This window comes from Oncorhynchus nerka, linkage group LG1, assembly GCF_034236695.1.
Source record: "Oncorhynchus nerka isolate Pitt River linkage group LG1, Oner_Uvic_2.0, whole genome shotgun sequence".
Taxonomy (NCBI): domain Eukaryota; kingdom Metazoa; phylum Chordata; class Actinopteri; order Salmoniformes; family Salmonidae; genus Oncorhynchus; species Oncorhynchus nerka.
Window position 1 is genome coordinate 55,451,319 of NC_088396.1, and position 15,062 is coordinate 55,466,380.

The following is a 15,062-nucleotide window of genomic DNA, read 5'->3' on the forward strand; positions in this document are numbered from 1 at the left end:
CAATAATACAGTAAAAAAAAAAAAAAAAAAACAAGTCTATATACAATGTGAGCAAATTAGGTGAGAAGGAGGTAAAGGCAAAAAGGCCATGGTGGCAAAGTAAATACAATATAGCAAGTAAAACACTGGAATGTAGTATTGCAATGGAAGAATGTGCAAAGTAGAAATAAAAATTGGGGTGCAAAGGAGCAAAATAAATAAATAAATTAAAACAGTTGGGAAAGAGGTAGTTGTTTGGGCTAAATTAATATTACAGGTGCAGTAATCTGTATTTGAAGCTTTACTGTGTATGAACGTGTACAGGTTGGTTTCTGTGTATTGTAAGGTTATTAAACGTTTAATATTGTCACGTTCTGATGAGATCACATTGTATAGCAGTGTGTATTTGTCCTGTACCATACTGCTGAGTATGAACTATATGTAAATCCCCCTGTAAGCTCTATGACAAGGAGTTGGAGTCTGAGTTTGGTCCGTTTGATGACTGGGTCAACACCTTCGAGCTGTTCAGAGGGAAAGCCAATGACGAGGTGGGGCGTTCTAATGAGGAGAGGTTCGTTGGGAAGTTCAAGGTGATGAGTGCTTCTGTGATTTTTTTTTTTTTTTTTTTTGTCACGAATCTTGTTCTGGAGGCAACGCTGTAAAACGGTCACTCAGCTGGCACGGCCACAAAGTCATAAAATCAGATTTCAAACCTAAACGTAACCACACTGCTAACCCTAATGTCTAATCCTAACCTTAAATTAAGACCAAAAAGCACATTTTTTTTGAGTTTGCTAGCTGGTCTATCTAACTGGAGATCACTGGATTCTGCATGCCAATAAACATCCTCCTGCGGTTGTAGCCTGGTCCCAGATCTGTTCAACTCCTAGGCCTTGGCAAGACAAACACAAACACATCTGGGACCAGGCTACAGCCATTCCAATATTTATGCTATGTAACCACTATAAAAAAGGATGCGTTCGTTTGGGTCAGTGACGATCCAAACTCCTGTGTACATCTAGGGTCGTTTCTGCTTGTACAAGCTAACTGAGGAGGATGATGAGTGGGAGGAGGGTCCAAACTCAGGCCAGTTTAAGATCACCCGAGGGATCCCGCCCAACACCTCCGTCAAGGTTCTCATTAGGGTTTACATCGTATCGGTGAGTAGTGGTAGTTGACCCTTTGGGTTGACTGTGACCTTTTAAGAGATGTGTCACGTCATGTGTCGTCATCGACCTGGGTCGTCATGTTCCCCGGGGCACACTGTAGCAAAACGTTTTGCAATGGAAGACAACAAACAAACAAACAAACAAAAATGTTATTTTCTTCCATTTGGTTCCAAATGAACACAACCCTGTCTGTCCGTCTCTTCAGGCATCCAACCTCCACCCAGCCGATACTGACGGGAAGTCTGACCCCTACATTGTTCTGAGGCTGGGGAAAACTGAGATAAAAGACAGAGACAACTACATCCCCAAGCAACTCAACCCAGTCTTTGGCAGGTGGGAGAATTAAGCAATAATGCCCGAGGAGGTGTGGTGTATGCCCAATATTCCACGGCTAAGGACAGCCCTTAGCCGTGGTATATTGGCCATATACCACAAAACCCCCATAGGTGCCTTATTGCTATTATAAAATGGTTTAGTTAACGTTGAAAAATAAATGTTTTGTCATACCGGTGGAATACGGTCTAATATACCGCGGCTGTCAGCCAATCAGCATTCAGGCCTTGAACCACCCAGTTTATAATACATTTTATACCATCCTTTAACAGAAGCTGTTTCCCTGGTTATATTTTAGTCCGATGAACAAGCAAACAGAATCCAGTATGTTGGTGGAAAGGAGTGCAGAAAGGAGCTCCTTGTTTTAACATCGTATCCATTGGATTTTATTCTCACCCAGGAAGGATTATATACTATTTTTTTTTTAACCGGCGATTTTGTAGTTTAGTCAGCTGAACAAAAGCATAATGTACTTGGTATGTTGGCAGAGATGAAAAACGTAACTTCAAATCCTTTTGTCCTGTTCCCAACAGGTCCTTTGAGATCCAGGCTACGTTTCCTAAAGACTCCCTGCTGACTACTCTGATCTATGACCACGACACCATCGGGACTGACGATCTGATCGGGGAGACGTGCATAGATCTGGAGAACCGCTTCTACAGCCGACACCGGGCCACCTGCGGCCTACCCACTGAGTACAGCATGTGAGGAAACACCACCTTCTTCTTCTTCTTCACCACCCTGGGTTTGGGTCTCTTCTTTCTGCCTTACTCTTATGTCATGTTCATAACCACTAAGACGTTCGTTATGTCATGTTCATAACCACTAAGACGTTCGTTATGTCATGTTCATAACCACTAAGACGTTCATTATGTCATGTTCATAACCACTAAGACGTTCGTTATGTCATGTTCATAACCACTAAGACGTTCATTATGTCATGTTCATAACCACTAAGACGTTCATTATGTCATGTTCATAACCACTAAGAAGTTCATTATGTCATGTTCATAACCACTAAGACGTTCATTATGTCATGTTCATAACCACTAAGACGTTCATTATGTCATGTTTATAACCACTAAGACGTTCATTATGTCATGTTTATAACCATGTAATGATGCTGTTATAACATGTTCTCCTTCTGTCTTAGTGACGGTTATAACTCCTGGAGAGACTCCACCAAGCTGTCAGACTGACGTTCGTTATGTCATGTTTATAACCATGTAATGATGCTGTTATAACATGTTATCCTTCTGTCTTAGTGACGGTTATAACTCCTGGAGAGACTCCACCAAGCTGTCAGACTGACGTTCGTTATGTCATGTTTATAACCACTAAGACGTTCATTATGTCATGTTTATAACCATGTAATGATGCTGTTATAACATGTTCTCCTTATGTCTTAGTGACGGTTATAACGCCTGGAGAGACTCCACCAAGCCATCTGAGCTGTTGACTACGCTCTGTAAGGAGAACAGGCTAGATGGACCCTACTTCAGACCCGGAAAAATCACCATCGGGGGCAATGTCTTCGCTGGGAAAACACTGTTTATGGATGAAGGTATTTAACTTAGTTTATACAGTATATATATATAAACCAATTAAAATAAAGACCTGAAAATGAAGGCAACGACTGCATCTAGTCACAGTGACAGGCAACGACAGCATCGAGTCACAGTGACAGGCAACGACCGCATCTAGTCACAGTGACAGGCAACGACCGCATCTAGTCACAGTGACAGGCAACGACTGCATCTAGTCACAGTGACAGGCAACGACTGTATCTAGTCACAGTGACAGGCAACGACAGCATCACGTCACAGTGACAGGCAACGACAGCATCGAGTCACAGTGACAGGCAACGACTGTATCTAGTCACAGTGACAGGCAACGACAGCATCGAGTCACAGTGACAGGCAACGACTGTATCTAGTCACAGTGACAGGCAACGACAGCATCGAGTCACAGTGACAGGCAACGACAGCATCTAGTCACAGTGACAGGCAACGACCGCATCTAGTCACAGTGACAGGCAACGACAGCATCGAGTCACAGTGACAGGCAAAGACTGTATCTAGTCACAGTGACAGGCAAAGACTATCTAGTCACAGTGACAGGCAACGACAGCATTGAGTCACAGTGACAGGCAACGACAGCATCGAGTCACAGTGACAGGCAAAGACTGTATCACATCACAGTGACAGGCAAAGACTGTATCTAGTCACAGTGACAGGCAAAGACTGTATCGAGTCACAGTGACAGGCAACGACAGCATCGAGTCACAATGACAGGCAATGACAGCATCGAGTCACAGTGTATCTCGAGTCACAGTGACAGGCAACGACAGCATCGAGTCACAGTGACAGGCAACAGTGACAGCATCGAGTCACAGTGACAGGCAAGACTGTATCAGTGACAGTCACAGTGACAGGCACGACTGTATCAGTCACAGTGACAGGCAACGACAGCATCGAGTCACAGTGACAGGCAACGACAGCATCACATCACAGTGACAGGCAACGACTGTATCACATCACAGTGACAGGCAACGACAGCATCGAGTCACAGTGACAGGCAAAGACTGCATCACATCACAGTGACAGGCAACGACAGCATCGAGTCACAGTGACAGGCAACGACAGCATCGAGTCACAGTGACAGCAAAGACTGCATCGAGTCACAGTGACAGGCATCACAGTCACAGTGACAGGACTATCTATTCACAGTGACAGGCAACGACAGCATCGTCACAGTGACAGGCAAAGACTGCACGAGTCACAGTGACAGGCAACGACAGCATCGATCACAGTGACAGGCAACGACAGCATCGAGTCACAGTGACAGGCAACGACAGCATCGAGTCACAGTGACAGGCAAAGACTGTATCACATCACAGTGACAGGCAACGACAGCATCGAGTCACAGTGACAGGCAAAGACTCACAGTGACAGGCAAATCACAGTGACAGGCAACGACAGCATCGAGTCACAGTGACAGGCAAAGACTGTATCTAGTCACAGTGACAGGCAACGACAGCATCGAGTCACAGTGACAGGCAAAGACTGTATCGAGTCACAGTGACAGGCAACGACAGCATCGAGTCACAGTGACAGGCAAAGACTGTATCAGTCACAGTGACAGGCAACGACAGCATCGAGTCACAGTGACAGGCAACGACAGCATCGAGTCACAGTGACAGGCAACGACAGCATCAGTCACAGTGACAGGCAACGACAGCATCGAGTCACAGTGACAGGCAACGACAGCATCGAGTCACAGTGACAGGCAACGACAGCATCGAGTCACAGTGACAGGCAAAGACTGTATCAGTCACAGTGACAGGCAACGACAGCATCGAGTCACAGTGACAGGCAACGACAGCATCGAGTCACAGTGACAGGCAACGACAGCATCGAGTCACAGTGACAGGCAAAGACTGCATCACATCACAGTGACAGGCAAAGACTGCATCACATCACAGTGACAGGCAAAGACAGCATCGAGTCACAGTGACAGGCAAAGACTGTATCGAGTCACAGTGACAGGCAACGACAGCATCGAGTCACAATGACAGGCAATGACAGCATCGAGTCACAGTGAGAGGCAACGACAGCATCGAGTCACAGTGACAGGCAACGACAGCATCGAGTCACAGTGACAGGCAACGACTGTATCTAGTCACAGTGACAGGCAACGACAGCATCGAGTCACAGTGACAGGCAACGACAGCATCGAGTCACAGTGACAGGCGAGTCACATCACAGTGACAGGCAACGACAGCATCGAGTCACAGTGACAGGCAAAGACTGCATCACATCACAGTGACAGGCAACGACAGCATCACAGTCACAGTGACAGGCAACGACCAGCATCGAGTCACAGTGACAGGCAAAGACTGCATCACATCACAGTGACAGGCAACGACAGCATCGAGTCACAGTGACAGGCAACGACAGCATCGAGTCACAGTGACAGGCAAAGACTGCATCACATCACAGTGACAGGCAAAGACTGCATCACATCACAGTGACAGGCAACGACAGCATCACGTCACAGTGACAGGCAACGACAGCATCACGTCACAGTGACAGGCAACGACAGCATCGAGTCACAGTGACAGGCAACGACCGCATCGAGTCACAGTGACAGGCAAAGACTGTATCACATCACAGTGACAGGCAACGACAGCATCGAGTCACAGTGACAGGCAAAGACTGCATCACATCACAGTGACAGGCAAAGACTGTATCTAGTCACAGTGACAGGCAAAGACTGTATCGAGTCACAGTGACAGGAAAGACTGTATCGAGTCACAGTGACAGGCAACGACTGCATCTAGTCACAGTGACAGGCAAAGACTGCATCGAGTCACAGTGACAGGCAACGACAGCATCGAGTCACAGTGACAGGCAACGACTGCATCTAGTCACAGTGACAGGCAACGACAGCATCGAGTCACAGTGACAGGGAAAGACTGTATCGAGTCACAGTGACAGGCAACGACTGCATCTAGTCACAGTGACAGGGAAAGACTGTATCGAGTCACAGTGACAGGCAACGACTGCATCTAGTCACAGTGACAGGGAAAGACTGTATCGAGTCACAGTGACAAGACAGTGACAAGACTTGTGTAATTCCATCCAATAAGGTACTGATTATGATTTGCTGCTGTGTACAGAGCAGACGGTGGAATCCTACGAACATCTGGCTCTGAAGATCCTTCACAGATGGACTGAGATTCCAGGGGTGGGGTGTAGACTTGTCCCAGAGCACATCGAGACACGGACTCTGTACAACAAGGCCAGGCCTGGCATGGACCAGGTAATAATACATCTCTTCTATCAAAATAACCACTTGACTTTAAAAATATATATATTATGCAATTTGTTCAACTTCACAAGTGTGTGTGTGTGTGTGTCCGTGTGGTTCAGGGCCAGCTCCAGATGTGGGTGGACATGTTCCCCATGGATATGCCCCACCCACGACCCTCTGTGGACATCTCCCCTCGTAAACCTAAAGGGTAAGGCTTCGTCACTCTGTATCACTAGGTCAGCTATACGCCAGATAGGCCCCAATACAAGACCAATATACACCAGGCCAGTTCAATACAAGACCAATATACACCAGGCCAGTTCAATACAAGACAAATATACACCAGGCCAGTTCAATACAAGACCAATATACACCAGGCCAGTTCAATACAAGACCAATATACCCCAGGCCAGTTCAATACAAGACCAATATACCCCAGGCCAGTTCAATACAAGACCAATATATCCCAAATCAGGCTAGTTCAATACAAGACCAATATACCCCAGGCCAGTTCAATAAAAGACCAATATACACCAGGCCAGTTCGATACAAGACCAATATACCTCAAACCAGTTCAATACAAGACCAATAAACACCAGGCCAGTTCAATACAAGACCAATATACACCAGGCCAGTTCAATACAAGACCAATATACACCAGGCCAGTTCAATACAAGACCAATATACCCCAGGCCAGTTCAATACAAGACCAATATATCCCAAATCAGGCTAGTTCAATACAAGACCAATATACACCAGGCCAGTTCAATACAAGACCAATATACCCCAGGCCAGTTCAATACAAGACCAATATATCCCAAATCAGGCTAGTTCAATACAAGACCAATATACCTCAAACCAGGCCAATTCAATACAAGACCAATATATCCCAGACCAGTTCAATACAAGACCAATCTACCTCAAACCAGGCCAGTTCAATACAAGACCAATCTACCTCAAACCAGGCCAGTTCAATACAAGACCAATCTACCTCAAACCAGGCCAGTTCAATACAAGACAAAATACACCAGGCCAGTTCAATGCAAGACCAATATACACCAGGCCAGTTCAATACAAGACCAATATACACCAGGCCAGTTCAATGCAAGACCAATATACACCAGACCAGTTCAATACAAGACCAATATACACCAGGCCAGTTCGATACAAATCCAATATACACCAGGCCAGTTCAATACAAGACCAATATACACCAGGCCAGTTCGATACAAGACCAATATACCTCAAACCAGTTCAATACAAGACCAATAAACACCAGGCCAGTTCAATACAAGACCAATATACACCAGGCCAGTTCAATACAAGACCAATATACACCAGGCCAGTTCAATACAAGACCAATCTACCTCAAACCAGGCCAGTTCAATACAAGACCAATCTACCTCAAACCAGGCCAGTTCAATACAAGACAAAATACACCAGGCCAGTTCAATACAAGACCAATATACACCAGGCCAGTTCAATGCAAGACCAATATACACCAGACCAGTTCAATACAAGACCAATATACACCAGGCCAGTTCGATACAAATCCAATATACACCAGGCCAGTTCAATACAAGACCAATATACACCAGGCCAGTTCGATACAAGACCAATATACCTCAAACCAGTTCAATACAAGACCAATAAACACCAGGCCAGTTCAATACAAGACCAATATACACCAGGCCAGTTCAATACAAGACCAATATACACCAGGCCAGTTCAATACAATACCAATATACACCAGGTCAGTTCAATACAATACCAATATACACCAGGTCATTTCAATAGAAGACCAATATACACCAGGCCAGTTCAATACAAGACCAATATACACCAGGCCAGTTCAATACAAGACCAATATACACCAGGCCAGTTCAATACAAGACCAATATACACCAGGCCAGTTCAATACAAGACCAATATACACCAGGCCAGTTCAATACAAGACCAATATACACCAGGCCAGTTCAATACAAGACCAATATACACCAGGCCAGTTCAATACAAGACCAATATACACCAGGCCAGTTCAATACAATACCAATATACACCAGGCCAGTTCAATACAAGACCAATACACCAGGCCAGTTCAATACAAGACCATCTACCCCAAACCAGGCCAGTTCAATACAAGACCAATATACACCAGGCCAGTTCAATACAATACCAATATACCCCAGGCCAGTTCAATACAAGACCAATATACCCCAGGCCAGTTCAATACAAGACCAATATACACCAGGCCAGTTCAATACAAGACCAATATACACCAGGCCAGATCAATACAAGACCAATATACACCAGGCCAGTTCAATACAAGACCAGTATACACCAGGCTAGTTCAATACAAGACCAATATACACCAGGTCAGTTCAATACAATACCAATATACACCAGGTCATTTCAATACAAGACCAATATACACCAGGCCAGTTCAATACAATACCAATATGCACCAGGCCAGTTCAATACAAGACCAATATACACCAGGCCAGTTCAATACAAGACCAATATACACCAGGCCAGTTCAATACAAGACCAATATACACCAGGCCAGTTCAATACAAGACCAATATACACCAGGCCAGTTCAATACAAGACCAATATACACCAGGCCAGTTCAATACAATACCAATATACACCAGACCAGTTCAATACAAGACCAATATACACCAGGCCAGTTCAATACAAGACCAATCTACCCCAAACCAGGCCAGTTCAATACAAGACCAATATACACCAGGCCAGTTCAATACAAGACCAATATACACCAGGCCAGTTCAATACAAGACCAATATACACCAGGCCAGTTCAATCCAAGACCAATATACACCAGGCCAGTTCAATGCAAGACCAACATACCCCAGGCCAGTTCAATACAAGACCAATATACACCAGGCCAGTTCAATACAAGACCAATATATCCCAAACCAGGCCAGTTCAATACAAGACCATATACCTCAAACCAGGCCAGTTCAATACAAGACCAATATACACCAGACCAGTTCAATACAAGACAATATACACCAGGCCAGTTCAATGCAAGACCAATATACACCAGGCCAGTTCAATACAAGACCAATATACACCAGACCAGTTCAATACAAGACCAATATACACCAGGCCAGTTCAATACAATACCAATATACACCAGGTCATTTCAATACAAGACCAGTATACACCAGGCCAGTTCAATACAATACCAATATACACCAGGCCAGTTCAATACAAGACCAATATACACCAGGCCAGTTCAATACAAGACCAATATACACCAGGCCAGTTCAATACAAGACCAATATACCCCAGGCCAGTTCAATACAAGACCAATATATCCCAAATCAGGCTAGTTCAATACAAGACCAATATACCTCAAACCAGGCCAGTTCAATACAAGACCAATATATCCCAGACCAGTTCAATACAAGACCAATCTACCTCAAACCAGGCCAGTTCAATACAAGACCAATCTACCTCAAACCAGGCCAGTTCAATACAAGACCAATCTACCTCAAACCAGGCCAGTTCAATACAAGACAAAATACACCAGGCCAGTTCAATGCAAGACCAATATACACCAGGCCAGTTCAATACAAGACCAATATACACCAGGCCAGTTCAATGCAAGACCAATATACACCAGACCAGTTCAATACAAGACCAATATACACCAGGCCAGTTCGATACAAATCCAATATACACCAGGCCAGTTCAATACAAGACCAATATACACCAGGCCAGTTCGATACAAGACCAATATACCAAACCAGTTCAATACAAGACCAATAAACACCAGGCCAGTTCAATACAAGACCAATATACACCAGGCCAGTTCAATACAAGACCAATATACACCAGGCCAGTTCAATACAAGACCAATCTACCTCAAACCAGGCCAGTTCAATACAAGACCAATCTACCTCAAACCAGGCCAGTTCAATACAAGACAAAATACACCAGGCCAGTTCAATACAAGGCCAATATACACCAGGCCAGTTCAATGCAAGACCAATATACACCAGACCAGTTCAATACAAGACCAATATACACCAATACAAATCCAATATACACCAGGCCAGTTCAATACAAGACCAATATACACCAGGCCAGTTCGATACAAGACCAATATACCTCAAACCAGTTCAATACAAGACCAATAAACACCAGGCCAGTTCAATACAAGACCAATATACACCAGGCCAGTTCAATACAAGACCAATATACACCAGGCCAGTTCAATACAATACCAATATACACCAGGTCAGTTCAATACAAGACCAATATACACCAGGTCATTTCAATAGAAGACCAATATACACCAGGCCAGTTCAATACAAGACCAATATACACCAGGCCAGTTCAATACAAGACCAATATACACCAGGCCAGTTCAATACAAGACCATACACCAGGCCAGTTCAATACAAGACCAATATACACCAGGCCAGTTCAATACAAGACCAATATACACCAGGCCAGTTCAATACAAGACCAATATACACCAGGCCAGTTCAATACAAGACCAATATACACCAGGCCAGTTCAATACAATACCAATATACACCAGGCCAGTTCAATACAAGACCAATATACACCAGGCCAGTTCAATACAAGACCAATCTACCCCAAACCAGGCCAGTTCAATACAAGACCAATATACCCCAGGCCAGTTCAATACAATACCAATATACCCCAGGCCAGTTCAATACAAGACCAATATACCCCAGGCCAGTTCAATACAAGACCAATATACACCAGGCCAGTTCAATACAAGACCAATATACACCAGGCCAGATCAATACAAGACCAATATACACCAGGCCAGTTCAATACAAGACCAGTATACACCAGGCTAGTTCAATACAAGACCAATATACACCAGGTCAGTTCAATACAATACCAATATACACCAGGTCATTTCAATACAAGACCAATATACACCAGGCCAGTTCAATACAATACCAATATGCACCAGGCCAGTTCAATACAAGACCAATATACACCAGGCCAGTTCAATACAAGACCAATATACACCAGGCCAGTTCAATACAAGACCAATATACACCAGGCCAGTTCAATACAAGACCAATATACACCAGGCCAGTTCAATACAAGACCAATATACACCAGGCCAGTTCAATACAAGACCAATATACACCAGGCCAGTTCAATACAAGACCAATATACACCAGGCCAGTTCAATACAAGACCAATCTACCCCAAACCAGGCCAGTTCAATACAAGACCAATATACACCAGGCCAGTTCAATACAAGACCAATATACACCAGGCCAGTTCAATACAAGACCAATATACACCAGGCCAGTTCAATCCAAGACCAATATACACCAGGCCAGTTCAATGCAAGACCAACATACCCCAGGCCAGTTCAATACAAGACCAATATACACCAGGCCAGTTCAATACAAGACCAATATATCCCAAACCAGGCCAGTTCAATACAAGACCAATCTACCTCAAACCAGGCCAGTTCAATACAAGACCAATATACACCAGACCAGTTCAATACAAGACAATATACACCAGGCCAGTTCAATGCAAGACCAATATACACCAGGCCAGTTCAATACAAGACCAATATACACCAGGCCAGTTCAATGCAAGACCAATATACACCAGACCAGTTCAATACAAGACCAATATACACCAGGCCAGTTCAATACAATACCAATATACACCAGGTCATTTCAATACAAGACCAGTATACACCAGGCCAGTTCAATACAATACCAATATACACCAGGCCAGTTCAATACAAGACCAATATACACCAGGCCAGTTCAATACAAGACCAATATACACCAGGCCAGTTCAATACAAGACCAATATACACCAGGCCAGTTCAATACAAGACCAATATACACCAGGCCAGTTCAATACAAGACCAATATACACCAGGCCAGTTCAATACAAGACCAATATACACCAGGCCAGTTCAATACAATACCAATATACACCAGGCCAGTTTAATACAAGACCAATATACACCAGGCCAGTTCAATACAAGACCAATATACACCAGGCCAGTTCAATACAAGACCAATCTACCCCAAACCAGGCCAGTTCAATACAAGTTCAGGCCAGTTAATACAAGACCAATATACACCAGGCCAGTTCAATACAAGACCAATATACACCAGGCCAGTTCAATCCAAGACCAATATACACCAGGCCAGTTCAATCCAAGACCAATATACACCAGGCCAGTTCAATGCAAGACCAACATACCCCAGGCCAGTTCAATACAAGACCAATATACACCAGGCCAGTTCAATACAAGACCAATATACACCAGGCCAGTTCAATACAAGACCAATATATCCCAAACCAGGCCAGTTCAATACAAGACCAATCTACCTCAAACCAGGCCAGTTCAATACAAGACCAATATACACCAGACCAGTTCAATACAAGACAATATACACCAGGCCAGTTCAATGCAAGACCAATATACACCAGGCCAGTTCAATGCAAGACCAATATACACCAGACCAGTTCAATACAAGACCAATATACACCAGGCCAGTTCAATGCAAGACCGATATACACCAGGCCAGTTCAATACAAGACCGATATACACCAGGCCAGTTCAATACAAGACCAATATACACCAGGCCAGTTCAATACAATTTTTGGTCCTGTGAAGGTATGAGCTTATTGATTGATTGTTAATCCTTTGAAGGTATGAATTGATTGATTGATTGTTGGTCCTGTGAAGGTTTAAGTTGATTTATTCATTGATTATTGATCCTGTGAAGGTATGAGTTGATTGATTGTTGGTCCTGTGAAGGTATGAGTTGATTCATTGATTGTTGATCCTGTGAAGGTATGAGTTGATTGATTGTTGGTCCTGTGAAGGTATGAGTTGAGTCATTGATTGTTGATCCTGTGAAGGTATGAGTTGATTGATTGTTGATCCTGTGAAGGTATGAGTTGATTAATTGATTGTTGGTCCTGTGAAGGTTTGAGTTGAGAATCATCATCTGGAACACTGAAGATGTGATTCTGGAGGACACTAACATCCTCACAGGAACACAGTCTAGTGACATCTACGTCAAAGGGTGAGTGGAGCGACAGTGGGGGGTTTCAAAATGAATCCAATACAAAGACAGACATTGATGATTATAGATTACATTCAGCTCATCCCTGAAGATCAGGCTTCTGAAAAGGACCTTGATGGACCTAGGGGCACACAGGTCTAGGGCCACACAGGTCTAGGGGCACACAGGTCTAGGGGCACACAGGTCTAGGGCCACACAGGTCTAGGGCACACAGGTCTAGGGGCACACAGGTCTAGGGGCACACAGGTCTAGGGCACACAGGTCTAGGGGCACACAGGTCTAGGGGCACACAGGTCTAGGGGCACACAGGTCTAGGGGCACACAGGTCTAGGGCACACAGGTCTAGGGCACACAGGTCTAGGGGCACACAGGTCTAGGGGCACACAGGTCTAGGGCACACAGGTCTAGGGGCACACAGGTCTAGGGCACACAGGTCTAGGGGCACACAGGTCTAGGGGCACACAGGTCTAGGGTATCAGCACAGGTCTAGGGCACACAGGTCTAGGGCACACAGGTCTAGGGCACACAGGTCTAGGGCACACAGGTCTAGGGGCACACAGGTCTAGGGCACACAGGTCTAGGGGCACACAGGTCTAGGGCACACAGGTCTAGGGTGTCAGCACAGGTCTAGGGTATCAGCACAGGTCTAGGGCACACAGGTCTAGGGTATCAGCACAGGTTTAGGGCACACAGGTCTAGGGTATCAGCACAGGTTTAGGGCACACAGGTCTAGGGTATCAGCACAGGTTTAGGGCACACAGGTCTAGGGTATCAGCACAGGTTTAGGGCACACAGGTCTAGGGTATCAGCACAGGTTTAGGGCACACAGGTCTAGGGCCACACAGGTCAGGGGCACAGGTTTAGGGCACACAGGTCTAGGGGTGTCAGCACAGGTCTAGGGTATCAGCACAGGTTTAGGGCACACAGGTCTAGGGTATCAGCACAGGTTTAGGGCACACAGGTCTAGGGTATCAGCACAGGTTTAGGGCACACAGGTCTAGGGTATCAGCACAGGTCTAGGGGCACACAGGTCTAGGGCCACACAGGTCTAGGGGCACACAGGTCTAGGGGCACACAGGTCTAGGGGCACACAGGACTAGGGCACACAGGTCTAGGGGCACACAGGTCTAGGGGCACACAGGTCTAGGGCACACAGGTCTAGGGTATCAGCACAGGTCTAGGGCACACAGGTCTAGGGCACACAGGTCTAGGGGCACACAGGTCTAGGGCACACAGGTCTAGGGGCACACAGGTCTAGGGGTCACACAGGTCTAGGGGCACACAGGTCTAGGGTACACAGGTTTAGGGCACACAGGTCTAGGGTGTCAGCACAGGTCTAGGGTATCAGCACAGGTCTAGGGCACACAGGTCTAGGGTATCAGCACAGGTTTAGGGCACACAGGTCTAGGGTATCAGCACAGGTTTAGGGCACACAGGTCTAGGGTATCAGCACAGGTTTAGGGCACACAGGTCTAGGGTATCAGCACAGGTTTAGGGCACACAGGTCTAGGGTGTCAGCACAGGTCTAGGGTATCAGCACAGGTTTAGGGCACACAGGTCTAGGGTATCAGCACAGGTTTAGGGCACACAGGTCTAGGGTATCAGCACAGGTTTAGGGCACACAGGTCTAGGGTATCAGCACAGGTTTAGGGCACACAGGTCTAGGGTATCAGCA

General features: G+C 45.4%; 1 protein-coding gene across 1 annotated transcript in view; it reads left to right on the forward strand.

The window, feature by feature from the left end:
* Positions 1-15,062, forward strand: part of fer1l6 (fer-1 like family member 6) — an 82,356-nt gene that overhangs the window by 52,156 nt on the left and 15,138 nt on the right. The window contains 8 exon segments of the mRNA XM_065018448.1: positions 438-569; positions 1,002-1,139; positions 1,354-1,481; positions 2,015-2,185; positions 2,891-3,045; positions 6,163-6,305; positions 6,416-6,504; positions 13,289-13,387. Coding sequence (XP_064874520.1) covers positions 438-569; positions 1,002-1,139; positions 1,354-1,481; positions 2,015-2,185; positions 2,891-3,045; positions 6,163-6,305; positions 6,416-6,504; positions 13,289-13,387 — 1,055 coding nt within the window.